The 17,051-nt window shown below is 41.9% G+C and overlaps 1 protein-coding gene across 1 annotated transcript in view; it reads left to right on the top strand.

Moving 5' to 3' along the window:
- LRP2 (LDL receptor related protein 2) overlaps positions 1 to 17,051 on the top strand; it is a 281,363-nt gene that overhangs the window by 114,162 nt on the left and 150,150 nt on the right. The window contains exons 5-6 of the mRNA XM_073545810.1: positions 9,561 to 9,671; positions 13,620 to 13,733. Coding sequence (XP_073401911.1) covers positions 9,561 to 9,671; positions 13,620 to 13,733 — 225 coding nt within the window. The remainder of the gene's footprint in view (positions 1 to 9,560; positions 9,672 to 13,619; positions 13,734 to 17,051) is intronic.

The following is a 17,051-nucleotide window of genomic DNA, read 5'->3' as shown; positions in this document are numbered from 1 at the left end:
CACTGGGAGGATGGAAGAGAAGACCACCTGCGCTCCCAGTTCTTTCACTTTCTTGCCTAAGTCTTCAAAGTCTCTGCAGATGGTTTCCAGGTCGTTTCTTGCGGTGTCATTTGTCCCCACATGTAGTAGCAGGAATGGGTAGTCATCTGTAGGTCTGAAGAGTCCTGATATCCTGTCAGACACATCTTTAATTTTTGCACCTGGAAGACAGCACATTTCTCTTGAAGTTATATCTGGTCTGCAGATAGCGGCCTCAGTTCCTCTCAACAGGAAATCCCCCATGACCACCACTCTCCGTTTCTTCTTCACAACATTTTTCTTTCTCCATCCAGGAGGACTCTGAAGGCGTACAAGGTTGCTGCTTGTTGGCAAAGTCTTATCCTGATGTATTTCTTCATTGTTTTCCTGCGTGAGAGCCTGGTACTGGTTACTGAGCAGTATGGGTGCTGACTGCCTCCTGGTCCTCCTGCTTCTCTGGGTCACATGTCTCCATTCCTCTGTTTCTTCAGGTGTACTTCGAATTTCTTCTCTTTCTGTAACATGAAGAGATAATTCTGCTCTGTCCAAGAACTCTTCACCTTCCTTAATGATCTTCAACGTAGCTAACCTCTCTTCGAGATTTTGCAACTTTTCCTCCAACAGGGACACAAGCTTGCATTTGTGGCATGTGAAGTTTGGCTTTTCCACTGGTAAGTCTGTGAACATGTAGCAAGAAATGCAGCTCACCAAATGGCTCCTGGCCTCTTCCATCTTGAGATTTCTTAAAAACGATGAAAGATGAGCCAAAATTCGCGCGCCTATCGGCGCGCGGTTTTTCCGATTTCCTCTTTTCAGCTGCAACGGCCAAAACCCAGTGATCGTTGAGCTTGCGGAGACTCTTCACTTATCCCAGAAGGCACTGGGAATATGCAAATGATCTCCTCAAGACTCTTCCCCTGGGTTAGTAGCATAAGGCTGTGTGCACACGTTGCGGATTCTGCTGCGTTTCCGCAGCGGTTTTGGCCCTGCGGAAACGCAGCAGTTCCGCTGACCATGTACAGTACAATGAAACCCTATGGGGTTTCAAAAATGCTGTGCTGACGGTGCGGATTTTTCCGCGCGGTTTTGCTGCGGTTTACAAAGCGCAGCATGTCAATTGTTTGTGCAGATTCCGCAGCGGTTTCATACCTTTACCATAGTAGAGGTGTGAAACCGCAGGGCAAAACCGCAGACCAAACCGCAGGAAAACTGCAGGTCACTTTACCTGCGGTTTTACCTGCGTTTCCGTGCGGAAAAATCCGCAGCGGAATCCGCAACGTGTGCACATAGCCTAAGGCCAACTTTTTAGCCAAATCTATGAGTGAATTTTAAAGAACTCATGCACTGGTACTACATTATATCTTGTAAGGACTGAGAGAAACAATTTAGTGGGCACACCCAGTGTCAAACTTGGTTGACAAAGACCCACTGGTAACCTTGATTCTTGGGGCCCACTCTTCAGCTACATGCAAAAATGACTTGACCCTAGTACGCAAATTTACTTTTGCTTCTATGTAATATTAATTTAGCAAGCTTGTTTAATGAGTGATTACATGATGTCTTTTTCTGCAAAAAGTGAATCAAGTTCAATAGCACTGCTCATCAGATCTATTTCACAGGGGCCTACCGGAGGATTCTCTTGTTCTCCGGTGGGCCAGTCCAAGCCTGGGCATGCTCCTCTGTTTCTGTATAACTTATTCAACTCAAAAACCCTACATAGGCTTTAATCTAGTTCCCATATGCGCTCTCACCACCACACTCTTCTAGTACCCTCCTTTTCTTATCTGTCAGATCCAACCAACAAGTACCAGGCCCCCATGATGGGTCTATCCGAGTTGGTCACAGCACGCCGAGTTGGATCCGATTATCGGATTGCATTTGGCCTTGCAACTCAATGACTCCATAGAAAACATCAGACTGCACTTGGATGACATTCGAGTGCAGTCTGACTTTCACGGAATAGAGAAGATGGAGTATTTTTTTTCCCATCGTCTCCTCACCCGAGTGGATCAATTCACACTTTGATGAAACTCTGATCAAACTCTCATCAGAGTATGATTAGCATAATCATCCCGATTCTCTTGGATGAGAGTATACGGTTGTGTGACCCCGGCCTTACGTGAGTCTTTTATAAAGCGGACCTGTCACTTGTCATAAATGTGACTTTCTTTTAACCTAATGTAAATGCTGTTACCTTGCATATATCTAATCTTGTTAGTAAAGTGGGTGTGAGTCTCATAAATATGAATTGATGGCTATGCCCACTTGGCTAACTAGTCTAGATTTACATACAGAAAAGAGGCAGTCCATATTACACCGTCTGCAAGAAAACAGCAGCATTTGTACCAGGTAATAAAAAAACAAAATTAGAAATTCATGGCAATTAACAAGTCCTATTTAATAGGTTTCCTTTATTCCAAAAAATATAAAGTAATTCAATATATTAAATGTTGTAAATGAGAAAAAAAATGTGTTCTTCTCCTTTCATTAAAACGTGTATATACAAAACATTGCCTTAGCAACGTCCTTCTGAAAGAAGATATGTATCAGGTTCAAGCGGAGGATCTTGTACAGACTCCTATTACCGACTTCAGCACTTCTCCCTCTAAATCACTTTGTAGAAAACAGAAGAGAAAATAAAAAAAAAACTATCTGTTGGATTAACTTCAAAGCATTTCAATTAAGTAGAGGAAACCATCCCCAAGTAAGTCAAGGAGATTTTTTTTTTTTTAGCTCCAAATGTCCTACTGGTGCTTTAAAGTAAAGAGATCCCCAAGGAGCGGGACACACTATTCTTGGCCGAGTCATGATCATGTCTTGGATAGTTTAGCAAACAGATCCAAGTTGCACAGGAGATAAGAACTCCAGTTTGCCTCTCACTGTGGTACATTAGAGGCCAGTCAACTGAAAAATTCCCCAATATTAAGTAACTCGGCTCCTGGACATGTCATAAAATGGGACAAAGTTTTTTTTAAAGCTCAGTCCACTTTGCAGCTAATGGGATTAGTGGGAAGGAAAAACTACCCATGCAGATGTAGATAAACATCTGAGCAATGTTGTAGCCATTACCCATTTAATTAGAGCAGATGAAGTGTCTTATTCATCAGACAGTGTGCTGCTGTTTTATGGGAAATGACCATTGGAGGCTCCGAGTGCTAATAACATTCCTTACATTTCACTGTTCGCAATGACAGAGGAGGAATGCAAAATGTATAGAAACTGATCTACAGGGGGTAAGAATGTCTGGTCTGGTATAGGTGGCATTATTATTATTTTGCAAATTGCAAATTCCCAAAACTAGAGTATTGTAATAATAGTATTTTCCAAATTATCACTATTATTAGTTTTTATGCACCCGGTATCTATTCTATTATTTCTAAACACTGTTTTTCGGTGATTCCTTTGTATCCCCGTTCATACTGCACCCACACACATAAATGATACACCATTTGAAAGGTAAACTTGCCCCCTTCAGCAAGAAAATTGCCAAACAAACCACACATCCACGATTTGATCACAAAATACTGTTTGAACATTAATACCCCAAAGCACACTACCAACACATTTGTAAACATGCACTGCTTTTTTCGCTGATCACTTCGCCCCACACACACATGATACACCATTTGAAAGGTAAACTTGCTCCCTTCAGCAAGAAAACAGCCAAACAAACCCCACATTCACAATTTTATCACTAAATACAGTTTAAACATTCATTTTCATAAACCTGCAGAAAGAAACAATGACCTGCAGGTGGCACCTCAACTGGAAGACATTTTTTTGGGGTCTACTTATAAAACCAATATATTGTATTACCAATCTACATATATAAATACCTGTCTGTGTTCATCATCTCATGAAATACATTTACATTTGACCAGCTTGCTTTTTCTGAAATTGCCTGCGCCCCCAACAGCCAATGTGTGAAAATTTTGCACGGGCCAAGCTAGTTATTATTATTTTGCAAATGCTCAAAACTAGAGTATTGTAATAATGATATTTTCCAAATGATCACTATTATTAGTTTTTAATCACCCGGCATTATTATTATTTTGCAAATTTCAAATTCCTAAAATTAGAATATTGTAATAATGGTGTTTTCCGAATTATCATTATTAGTTTTTATGCATCCGGATTTCTAATAATGAAAAGTAATAATAGTGATAATTTGGAAAATGCCATTATTACAATACTCTAGTTTGGGGAATTTGCAATTTTGAAAATAATAATAATTATAATAATTTTCATGCATCAGACTCCGATGTCTGAACCGACTACAAGTTTCTAAACCCGAACTCAACAGTTCTATAGGCATAAAGGAGGCTGTACTTGTACTGTTAATAACAGATATGTGAAATCAGACTAATAAAAAAAAGTTTAGATCAGTTGGGCTGCCTTCAGTATTAGTGTTAATAGCCATGGACCATTACTGCATCTCACAGGTATGATTTCATATGCACCTAAGGAGTCCATTGCATGCTGTAATAAAGGTGTTGTCCAGCCTTAGGCTACACGTCTGCAGTCACTCTATGTGACTTCAGACTTGTGAATCCTCACATCGCGTGCACTACATGCTATGAGGATTTTCCAATGCTGGCGCTGGGAGCGGGCGGTCATGTGACCGCAAATATGCAATTTGCACACTTCCGACCACATACCAACTAGACTGTGTCTGAATTTTACTCAATACACTTGCATTGAGTGAGGCCATGTACAACAAGCTGGCACGTGACTTCATATATGCAAATCACATACTTGTGGTCACTCGCTCACGGCTCCCGACACTGGAGTCAAAAAGAATGACTGTACACTTGTAGCCCAAGGCCGGACAACCCATTCAAGGCACCTATACACATTAGATTAAAGTTGGTCAAACCCTGCCGGATCATCCAACAGTCTAATATGTATGGGGGGGCCTCCCAATTCTCCTCCAAAAGATGATATCGGGGGAAAGAAGGGTCCGTATTGTTGGATTTCCAAGACCCGATCCTTTTGTTCTTCAGGAGATAAGTCTCTACCAGTGGAGTTGGACAACGGTGCTCTCATACAGAACAAAGGGAGCGCTCGGCCGTGCGTTCCCTGGAATGAATGACAGCTGACAGCTATCTAATGTACAGTCATGGCCAAAAGTTTTGAGAATGACACAAATATTATATTTTCACATGATCTGCTGGCCTCTGGTTTTTATGTGTGTTTGTCAGATGTTGTTATCACATACAGGAATCTAATTGCAATCATATTATGAGTAGCAAAAGGTTATATTGACAGAATGAGTTAATGCAGCAAGTCAATATTTGCAGTGTAGACCCTTCTTCTTCAGGACCTCAGCAATTCTCCCTGGCATGCTCTCAATCAACTTCTGGATCAAATCCTGACTTATAGCAGTCCATTCTTGCAAAATCAATGCTTTTATTTTGTCTGAATTTGAAGGTTTTTGTTTGTCCACCCGTCTCTTGATGATTGACCACAAGTTCTCAATGGGATTAAGATCTGGGGAGTTTCCAGGCCATGGTCCCAAAATCTCTATGTTTTGTTCCCTGAGCCATTTAGTTATCACCTTTGCTTTATGGCAAGGTGCTCCATCATGTTGAAAAAGACATTGTTGATCGCCAAACTGCTCTTGGACGGTTGAGAGAAGTTGCTCTTGGAGGACATTCTGGTACCATTCTTTATTCATGGCTGTGTTTTTAGGCAAGACTGAGAGAGAGCCCCTTCCCTTGGCTGAGAAGCAACCCCGCACATGAATGGTTTCAGGATGCTTGACAGTTGGCATGAGACAAGACTGGTGGTAGCGCTCACCTGGTCTTCTCCGAATAAGCCGTTTTTCAGATGTCCCAAACAATCGAAAAGGGGATTCATGAGAGAAAATGACTTTACCCCAGTCCTCAGCAGTCCACTCCCTGTACCTCTTGCAGAATTTCAGTCTGTCCATGATGTTTTTCCTGGAGAGAAGTGGCTTCTTTGCTGCCCTCCTTGAGACCAGGCCTTGCTGCAAGAGTCTCCGCCTCACAGTGCGTGCAGATGCACTCACACCTGCCTGCTGCCATTCCTGAGCAAGCTCTGCACTGCTGGTAGCCCGATCCCGCAGCTGAAACACTTTTAAGAGATGGTCCTGGCGCTTGCTGGTCTTTCTTGGGCGCCCTGGAGCCTTTTTGGCAACAAGGGAACCTCTCTCCTTGAAGTTCTTGATGATGCGATAGATTGTTGACTGAGGTGCAATCTTTCCAGCTGCGATACTCTTCCCTGTTAGGCCATTTTTGTGCAGTGCAATGATGACTGCACGTGTTTCTTTAGAGATAACCATGGTTAACAGAAGAGAAACAATGATGCCAAGCACCAGCCTCCTTTTAAAGTGTCCAGTGGTGTCATTCTTACTTAATCATGACAGATTGATCTCCAGCCCTGTCCTCATCAACACCCACACCTGTGTTAATGGAGCAATCACTGAAACGATGTTAGCTGGTCCTTTTAAGGCAGGGCTGCAATGATGTTGAAATGTGTTTTGGGGGATAAAGTTCATTTTCTAGGCAAATATTGACTTTGCAAGTAACTGCTGTTAAGCTGATCACTCTTTATAACATTCTGGAGTATATGCAAATTGCCATTAGAAAAAATGAAGCAGTAGACTTTGTAAAAATTAATATTTGTGTCATTCTCAAAACTTTTGGCCATGACTGTACATGGGACAGTTACATAGGACTTCATCCCTAGGAAATATAGAATATAATGCTCCGCAGCGCAACACTCAGTAATATGGAGCTTTGGGCACCACGTGTGATGTCATGGGAACTTTCTGATGCAAATTCATTTCATGAAAGCTAGATAGACTCTATCCAGAAATGTTACTTACACGATTCAATGCAACCTGTGGTGGCTTAGTTGCTGAATATCATGTTTTCACCCTTGACCCTTAAATCGTGGATCATTTTACCTAATCTTCCATTCGTGCCTCTGAAAATCCATGGTGTAAATTAAGGGCTTGTCTGCTATTACTTAATCCTTTTTCTGAAAAGCTTTTCTAAAAAAAAAAGATGATTGCATATGTCCTGATGGGACCTCCATCATCAGCAGTAATCTCTGGGGGAATCTGTCAGTAAGTAATTAATTTACCTGCAGGACCATCAAGGAAGCATCACATGGTATCTATTGGGATCAATGAATTGTGTGTGCAATGCACGGACTTGTAAAGATTCCCTGCACTGGCTAATGGATGGCGGTCCTGACTGAGAGATTGTCACATTTAATGGGGTACCAGTACCTGGAATGAGCAATCGTTTAATGTTGTCTTGGGATCCGACCTCATGGACCCCCTCCGATCGTGAGAATGAAGGGGTGGCAATGCTGCCACCATTTCACAGGTTTGCCACGGGCATCGGTTCTACAAGTCGGCTGGCTATGCGGGTAATTGCATCCGTACTGATTCACGAATGGAGCTGTTCTGCACATGGCGGCTGGAAACACAAAAAAAAATTGTGGAGGGGAAGCAGCTTCGATTCACCACTGCTGCCACTTCATTTTCAGGATTGGTAGGGATCTCAAAGGTTGCCATCATTTACCAAGATGGGAATAGCCCTTTAATACAGACAGAGGTTTAAAAAAAAAGTGTTTTATTGCTCATTTTAACTCATGAGAACCGCAAATAAAATAAATCTGTCACCAGATTTCAGAATATAAACTTCATCCATTATTAAATAGATCTGTCAGACCTGCTGAGGCTGGTGTACATACTTTGAAAATCCACATCAAGATGGCTGTATAATCCTTTTTCAAAGTTTTCCTGGCCAATGCTTTGCATTAACATGCTCATCTTAATTATCAATTTATACCATTGCATAATCATTTTGACCTGTATTTTCAAGTAATTACTCCAGCCTCATCAGGTCTAAGAGATTTTTTTTTTAATAATTGTAAAATCTATTGATAGATCTTCTCTAAAGATGACCCTAAATGAAATTTATTTTATGTCATTCTTTATTTAACTGCTCTGTATGTTACCAGTTTTATTATTAGATTGCAAGAAATTCCCAATAAGCTCCTCAACTAGAAGATATTTATTCATTTATTTATTTAATGGCCTTTGGCTCAATCTCGAGCCATGTCGATTTGATGGATTGTAGGAAGATTGATCTTGTGCAATCCTAGATAGGTCACCAGGGTCTTGTCCGCCATTATATTGATTGTATTAAGCCATCAGGTTGCTGGTCTTCCAGATCGCCTTGTTCCTTCTATTCTTCCCACCATGATGTCCTTCTCCAGTTATTGCTCTCTTCATATGATGTATCCAAAGTAGGAAATTCATAGTTTCGTGATCCTTGCTTCGCATAACATGTCTGGCTTGATTTGCTCCAAGATTGATGTGTTTGTTCTTCTTGCCATCCATGATACTGATAACATCCTTCTCCAGTACTAGATTTAAAGGGAACCTGTCACCAGGTTTAGCCGATATATGATATGGCCACCGCCTTTCAGGGTTGTAGATAAACCTCCGATCCAACCTTCAAGATAAGAAAAATAAGTTTTATTATACTCACCTGGGGGGCGGTCCGGTCCGATGGGTGTCACAGGTCCGGCTCCTCCCATCTTCTTATGATCGGCGCCCTCCTCCTTGCTTCATGGCTCTGTGGCATCGCGCTGCAGCACAAGCATGCTTATCTGCCCTGTTGAGGGCAGGGCAAAGTACTGCAGTGCGCAGGCTCTGGGCCTCTCTGACCTTTCCCGGCACCTGCTCACTGCAGTACTTTCCTCTGCCCTCAACAGCGCAGATAAGTACACCTGTGCAGGAGCGCGATTCCGGGGAGCCTGTGTGAATGATGCAGAGTCACGTCATCCACAAGAAGCAAGCAGGAGGGCGGCGATCATAAGAAGATGGAAGGCGCCAGACCCGGACCTGTGACACCCATCGGACTGGACCGCACCGGACCGCCCCCCCCGGGTGAGTATAATAAAAGTTATTTTTCAGTTCTTAAGGGGGCTTTACACATAGCATTATCGCTAGCGATATTCCTAAAGTGTCACCGATTTTGTGACGCAGCAGCGATATCGCTAGCGATATCGCTACATGTGATACTTACCTCCACCCGGCTCCCCCACTGGCTATCGCTGATCGTGCGAGATCGTCCACATCCATTTCTCGTCATTGGCTTCCTGCTGGCGCCGACGAACGAGCTATGGACGTGGGCGGAAGACGGCGGTCATCGCTTCGTCTGAAAGGTAAGTACGACCGCCGAGCATCGCTACATCGCTGGTGAGATCCGCCTGTGTGACAGCTCACTAGCGACCATTTAGCGATGCACCAGCGATCCTGACCGGGCCGTATCGTGGTCGGGATCGCTGGTGCATCGCTAAATGTAAAGGGGCCTTTACAGGTCAGATAGAATTATAGAATGCTGTGGATAAGCCCTGAAAGGTGGCGGCTGAATCTTATATCGGCCAAACCTGGTGACAGGTTCACTTTAAACTAGTGAAAGTGCAGAAATAAAAATAATGACGCGCTGACTTCTTAACTGTGCTAATTGGAAACGCCTGTCACTTTATACTTACAGAATACCCTGTGTGCAGTCAGCTTTCCTGTGCCAGTGGAGCCTGCTTCAATACAAGTCAGAGATGTGATGGGCTTGTCAACTGCCGCGACGCTTCCGATGAGGCCAACTGCAGTAAGTGATCAGATTGTATGGTATCACATATCATTACTGGCCAGACTATCCCTATCTGTTTTGGACAAAAGAATTGGGACACCTACTCATTACCTTTACAAGAACTTTTATGGCTTCCATAGACATTAATGTAGTGCTGATCTCTTGGTAGCCATACAATCTTCCACTCTTCTACAAAGTTTTTTTTTCTTACAAGATTTTAGAATGTATCTGGGATTGTTTGCCCATTAATTCAGAAAAACATTTGTGAGGTGAGACGCTGATGTTGGAGGAGAGACTGGGATCACAATTTCAGTTCTAGTTTATGCCAAAACATGTTCAATGGGGCGGAAGTCTAGGCTATGTGCGGCAGGTCATGTTGTTTCACCAAAACTCCCCCAACCATGTTTTTATGGCCATTGCTTAGTGCACTGGGCACAGTCATGGGGAACAGAAAAGGACCTTCCCGCAACTGTTCCCACAAGGTTGAAAGCTACAATTGTCCAAATGTTTTGATGCTGAAGGATTAAAATGCATCTTCATTTGAACAGAGGGGAAGGTGTTAACCTCAGAAAAACAAGTCCACAACATTATCCCTATTCCACCAAACATTATAGTCAGCACAAGGCAGTCAGGCATCAAACCCAGACTCATCCATCAGATGCCAAAAAGAGAAGGGCGCAGAACACTCTTCCACTGCTCCAGAGTCCAGTGGTAGCTTTACACCACTCCATCTGACACTTGGCAATGTGCTTGGTGATGTAAGGCTTGTATGTAGCTGCTCGGCCATGAAGCCCCCAGCGGTGGCACGGATTTGTGCTGATATTAATACCAGAGGTGGTTTAGACTCTGCTGTTATGGAGTCAGCAAAGCTTTCATGCACCCTGCTGCTCAGCACTTGGTGGTCTACTATTTTGTGACTGACTTGCTTAGGTTCCTAAACACTTCCATGTTTTATTAATACCAATCACAGTTGATCATGGAATATTCAGGAGGGAAGACATGTTGCAAACTGACTGTTTAGTCTATCTATTGATCTATTATCTATCTATCTATATATTTATCTATCAACTAAGATATAACTTGTAAAACCTACGAACAGTTGTGTTGTATGCGGCATTTGCTGTGACCAGTCTAGTATAAGTGAATCTCCCGATCCTCTGTTTGCCATGGTTTTTGCACAATTGGACAATATCAGAGAAGATCCAAATTCATAATCTACAGATGAAGGAAAATAAGGAATATTTATTTCCTTTAATCAAGTTCTCTCTGTAGCTCTGCTCAGGTTTCGTCTTATGAATGCTGGAGGCGATTCAGTGGAGAACTGTAAAAGTCTTCTACAAGAAGATCTATATTAAAGCCTTTAAAAATGTGATCTTTAATTTTGAGTTATCAGATAGTAAAGACCTCCCACGAGAAGAACTTTCCTGCTTCTGTCCTCTATATATTGTCCTGTGCTCATACAGATCCGTGCTGTCATAGAGTCTCGGGAAGTATTTGTCCCTTTCCATAATAACAGCTTGATTCTGAATGGAAAATATTCTGTTTCTCTAGTAGCAGAGATAATAAGATATTTAAATCAGATATAGGATGACATGTATGACCAGTTTTGTCATCTATCTGATTCAATGCAAATGTGGGAAGCAATATGTAGGTAGGACATCTCAACCTTTACATAAGAGGATTCATTCCCATAGGTTTAACATTCGGAAGGGATATATGAAACATGGTTTGTCCCGTGACTGCGCAGTGTTCCATCAGGGTTCTGTGTCTCTGATGGTGCTTCCCATAGATCATGTATCCGAACATACCCCGAATAGAGTACAAAATTTAAAAAGAAAGGAAACTTATTGGATATGTAAATTAACTACACTCCAACCAATGGGTTTAAATGAAATTAATGACCTTTCTTAGACATATTTTGATTACATGAGTGGGGTATGTGTTACATATGAGGATCTGAAGGGGGTTTGTGGATTTGGTGTGGTCCAGTGGGCTAAGACACGTAAACTACATTTTTGAGTTGTTCTGAAGTGGTGGGTTCGAGTTCATTTTTTTTGCATTTTATTTTATCATATATATTTTTTGTTATTTTGGTGTATAAAATTTCCATGATATTGATAGATATGTTATTAGATTTTAATCACAATATTTAAGCATTTTTTATTTATATACATGGTTTTATATGATATATGGGTGTTTCCACAGGAAATGATGTCAAAGAAAGGTGTATTGAAACAGTTTGTGATTGTATTTATATCCTGAATTTGTGATTGTTTTTTATGCCCTGATGAAGTGGCTGGTTTTGCAATTAAACGCGTAGGCTTATTAAAGAAGTTTTTTATTATATGGACTGCCGAAGGTGCGTTTTTTTCTGGTCAGCGCGGTTTATTCAGCCCGGCTCTTTTTTCCACTTTGGATTTGTTTCAAGATATTTAAATAAAATATTACATTTTCAATATTAGCGGTGAGTTCTAGTTTAACCATGATGTGGGTTATTATAGTTTTATTTTGCAAACCAATGATTGCCTCCAAATGCTCCAAATGTCCAGAAAAAAGCCATTTTGCCTATTAGTGTGAACCCTACCCTTTTCGCAGTCAGGTTGGCGGGAAAGTTTGGCAGAAACTGGAATGTGTTTGTAATTTTGACATGAATTCCTTAGGATTTATATACATGATTTTATTAGGATACATCAAGATATAGAATTCCGGCGTGATTCTACAACCAAATCTATGTAATTAATGTGGATTTTTATGTAAATTATGCTGCGGATTGCAAGTCCTTAGCAATTCTGCCTAGTCTAGACTTAACATGGAAGAGATGTTCCACCACTATCCTAGGAGAGGTCCACAATATCAAATTGGTGGGGGTACGAAGTCAAGCACCACCACCGATCAACTGTTCTAAGTGCCCATATCGGACAGATAGAAGCTGCTGGGTACAGCAGATCCAGTTGGTTAAAGAGCTGTGCTATTGTGGAGCGGTGCTGTTCAGCTCCACGACTGCTTACATCTGACCAGTTGGGGTGCTTGGTCTCAGACTCCTACAGGCCTGATATTGGGTATTAATGACCCATCTTTAAGACTTGTGCTCATGACCGTATTTTTAGTCCAAATATGATCCAACAAAACATCAGATCACACTTGGATCAATGTTATTCTGTGGGGCAATGACCATGTCCGATTTCTTCCTCGGACAGAGCCGGTCTCGGGGGGAAAAAATCTCAGTATGCCCGAGTTTGATCCGATATTCAGATCGTTCTCGGCCATGCAAGTCAATGAGTGCATGGAAAACATCGAACTGCACTCAGGTGACATCTAAGTGCAGTTCAATTTCCCAGAACTGAGAGAATGGAGAAGATGGAGACTTTTTTTCCCTATCTTCTCATCCAAGAGAGTCAGATCACACTATGATCACACTCTGATTAAACTCTGATCAGAGTGTGATTTGCATTATCGACCCCATTCCCTCAGATGAGACCCTAGCCTCAGAATAAGTCATTGTTATCAAAGCAGTGGACTACCCTTTAAGAAATCATTTAATGCACATCCGTAATACACAACTATGTGATCGAATGAGTATAAATAAAATATTCTCTATAGCCTGCTTTATATTGACAACTCTCTCTTAGGCTGGGATCACACATGCAAGAAATATGACCGAATCTCGCATGTTAATACCAGGCACTGCCGTCGGCACTCTGGAGCGGAGTGTGCGGCTCTATGTATTGCTATACGGCCGCACACTCCGCTCCTGAGTGCCGGCGGCAGTGCCGGGTATTAACATGCGAGACTCGGCCGTGTTTCTCGCATGTGTGATCCCGGCCTTAGATGCGTTATTTCTATGGTAAGATATGGAAGCCTGAGTTGGTAATAAGACATCGGGCAATGCACTGCACATGCACCTTATACTGTAGTAATGGTCCATTCATATAGTTACATTGTCAGTTTCTTGTCTTTTCTTTGCAGCCCAAAGTTGCTTAACCAACCAATTTCAATGTGCAAACAGTGACTGTATCCCTCGGGATTTCATCTGTGACCACGATGATGACTGCGGAGATGGAAGCGATGAAAAGAATTGCAGTAATGTTAATCTTTAGCTATAATCTATATCTCTCCTACCAACCTAAAAAAAGACTATATAGATGATACATATATGTAACTGTGCTAGATCTGCATCAATTGTTAAAATTTGGTTTCCAGCACACTGATCTTCTGTGGGGACGGAGGGCATCTTTCCTTCCCCCAAGATCTGTGTGTGCCAATGGAAGTTTGCCAGCGAGTACAGTGGATTAGAGAGTTAGAGCACGTCCACTTCTCAGGATATTCCTTCTTCGTTTCCATATAACTGAGCCCAACCAGAATCATTTATTTGCTTTGCGAGGTAAGCTTGCATTGCAGACTCTTTGTACCTTGTCTTTAAAAATTCTGTCTTATTATCTGGAGACGTTGCTTGGTGTCTGCTTTTTTCAGATACACCAAACCCTTGCACTCATTAATCACTCCCAGTGTGTCTGGGGCTGGCAGACGTGTGCTATTGTTCCTTTCTGAAGCCCTGGTACTGCACAGTCAGACATGACAGCACTCACAGAGCCACTGACTCTACTTGTCTGGGACCCAGTAGGAATGTCGCACCTCTGTAGAGATATTACTCTGATCGGACGCTTTGGGCACCAAAAATCAGAGCTCTGTGCATTTAGCAGCAATATGCCACAAATAAAAGTGGGGGGTTAAGCACATCCCACCACTGTTACTGTTACCACTGTGTCACAGATGACAGCGGAGAGATCACACAAATCTCACCTCTGCCACCAGTTTGTCAAGGGACGCAACTCCACTACTTCCAATCGTGAGGACAATTACGCAGTTGACTGACGAGTGACGGATGAGGCCACAGCTGCTTCCACTACTTTGTCGGTTATTGGAGAACTCACAGTGAGTGTGTGGTATATACACCTCCAATTCCAACGCATGGAACATATATATACCCTGCTATGGTCACAGCCAGATCCACAGTAACAAAAAGAGCTACTAGCTGCCACCACCAATCGTTTATACAGGCCGATTGGACACCTGTTACAGGTAGAGTATGGCTTTAGGGGCGCGGTTTACAGAGCAAGAGGAACAGAGCTATTAAATGTTATATATTTAATCCACAAAGATAGGCAGTGTTTATAAAAAAATATACATGAAGATACAAAAAGGGAACAAAACAATACAATATATACAATTACATAAAATAAAAAGGAATAACGAAAGAAAATTACTAGACCTGATTTCACGGAAAAGGCTCAGAGCTTTGTGGAGGGAGGTACTCCATAGGAAAACAGACAGAACTACAGCAAGCTGTACTGACAAAGGACAATATCCAACTTCTGCTCTTTATTAGATCAAAGTTACTTACACCCACATATCTCCCCTTGATGAGCTCATGTGGGGGCTGATTGTGGGATGTGCTTAGTCCTTCAGAATTTTAAAAGATCTCCAACTTAAAGGATATTTTGGCCCCTGGAGGTCCCAGGCAGCAAATATCGTTATCATGTTTTCTAACACTTTTACCGAAAATCTATAAGACGTCTATAAGATGCCTCTCCATTACTAACCCTACAGTAAGTTTTTAAATAAATACACAGCCAGAATAAAGTCCTTTATTGGAAATAAAAATACACACCGTTTTACTTTTTTTATTTAAAAATTAAAAATTAAGTCATACTCACCTTACGTCCATTCTGTTGAAGTCCTCGTCCCCTGTAAAAAAACAGAAAATAATAAACAACAATAATACTCACCTAATACCCATTCCATTGAAGCCCTGGTCTCCTGCAAGAAAAACAAAAATAAAAATGATCTTACTACTGCCGATAAGAACTGCCGGTGTTTCTCGCTCTGTTATGACACTCAGATGACAGAGTGGTAAACACCCGATGTTTGAGGTGCTGAACAGTAACACAGACTTAAAAGTCCGTGTTCGGGGTCCATGCCCGATCGGTAGGTGTTTGGTATGGACCCCGATCTTTACTGTTCGGGTTCACCCATCTCTACAAAAGATTATTTCACCAGATGAACAAGCTTTTTGGTTGTTCATTCAGTGATCAGCATCCTGAAAAGGATAACAGAGCATTTCCAGGTACACGCGTGCAAAATAATCTTGCTCTGTCTTGTCTGTAAATGAATCCTTAGTTATTTCAATCCACACAAAGTATTCTTAATAGATTAAAATTGCAAATTGATTTTTTACATGTTCAACATTTTTTGTGGGATAAACTCTTTAACTTAAACTATTTTGTACACACCAACGTTGTAGTCAAGTTAGTAGGCTATCAGGAATTGTTTGGAGATTATAGAGGATCTCCGGTGAAATCGAGTTACTATGTTTTCATGAGATAGGTAACTGATAACTTATTGATCAGTGGGGTACGACCTCTGGGCCCTGCACCGATCCACAGATTGGGCCAATTTTACCCCTGTTAGAATGTGACATTGCACATGCTTGACCTCTACTTCATTAAATGGGTTTTCCACTACTCAGACAACACCTTCTCAATCTGATTGTTTGCTTCAGTTAAAATAAAACCACCTATACTCACCTCCGGTGCCGGTGCTGCTCCAGCGGTGACAACATTCGTATTTCTGGGGCTCACGTGAGGATGTTATATTACATGGGAACATGCCCAATTATTGCTGGTGTCATTGTCCCCTCCATCGGAAATACAAGTAATCAACAAGAAGTCAGGGCTGCAGCTGGTCTCACTCCATCTTCATTACTTATACGGCCAAAGGTGGAGGCCATGACTCCAGCGCTGATTGGGTGCAGGGCTCACTTGACATAACAACCTGACAAGAGCAACAGGAATATGAGTGTCTACACCGGAAGTGAGTATAAGTGTTTTTTTATTAATGAGAGCCAAACATTCAGATTTAGAAGTTTCTGACCTAGTAGTACACAATGCCTTTAATTCCCGATGGGGCTGCCAAGCGCTCCTCTTTTACTGGCAGTCCAATATAGAATGATATTCTATATATCATTCAATATATATTCTATATATATTCTATATTCTATGTCTATACATGAAGTCGGGTTTGCACACTGCTGCAGCATTCTAAGGATAATGTGCCCCATTGAGGATAACAATTCCCTACTCAGCTGATCGGTTAAGGTTCTAGCTGATGGACCCTCAACATTCAATTAGTTATCCCGTGGATAGGTGATAACTAGAGTTGAGCGATACCGTCCGATACTTCAAAATATCGGATCGGAATGGATCGGCCGATCTTTAAAAAAAGTATCGGTATCGCCGATGCTGATACCGGAAGTCCCATTCAAGTCTATGAGACTTCCGGTATCGGAATTGGAAAAACCCTTTCCTGCCCTTGTACAGCCTCTCGGGGGTCTGTACGGGC

Source organism: Dendrobates tinctorius, unplaced genomic scaffold, assembly GCF_039654945.1.
Source record: "Dendrobates tinctorius isolate UK_male_01 unplaced genomic scaffold, ASM3965494v1 ptg000143l, whole genome shotgun sequence".
Lineage (NCBI taxonomy): Eukaryota > Metazoa > Chordata > Amphibia > Anura > Dendrobatidae > Dendrobates > Dendrobates tinctorius.
This window is presented reverse-complemented; position numbering and strand designations above follow the sequence as displayed.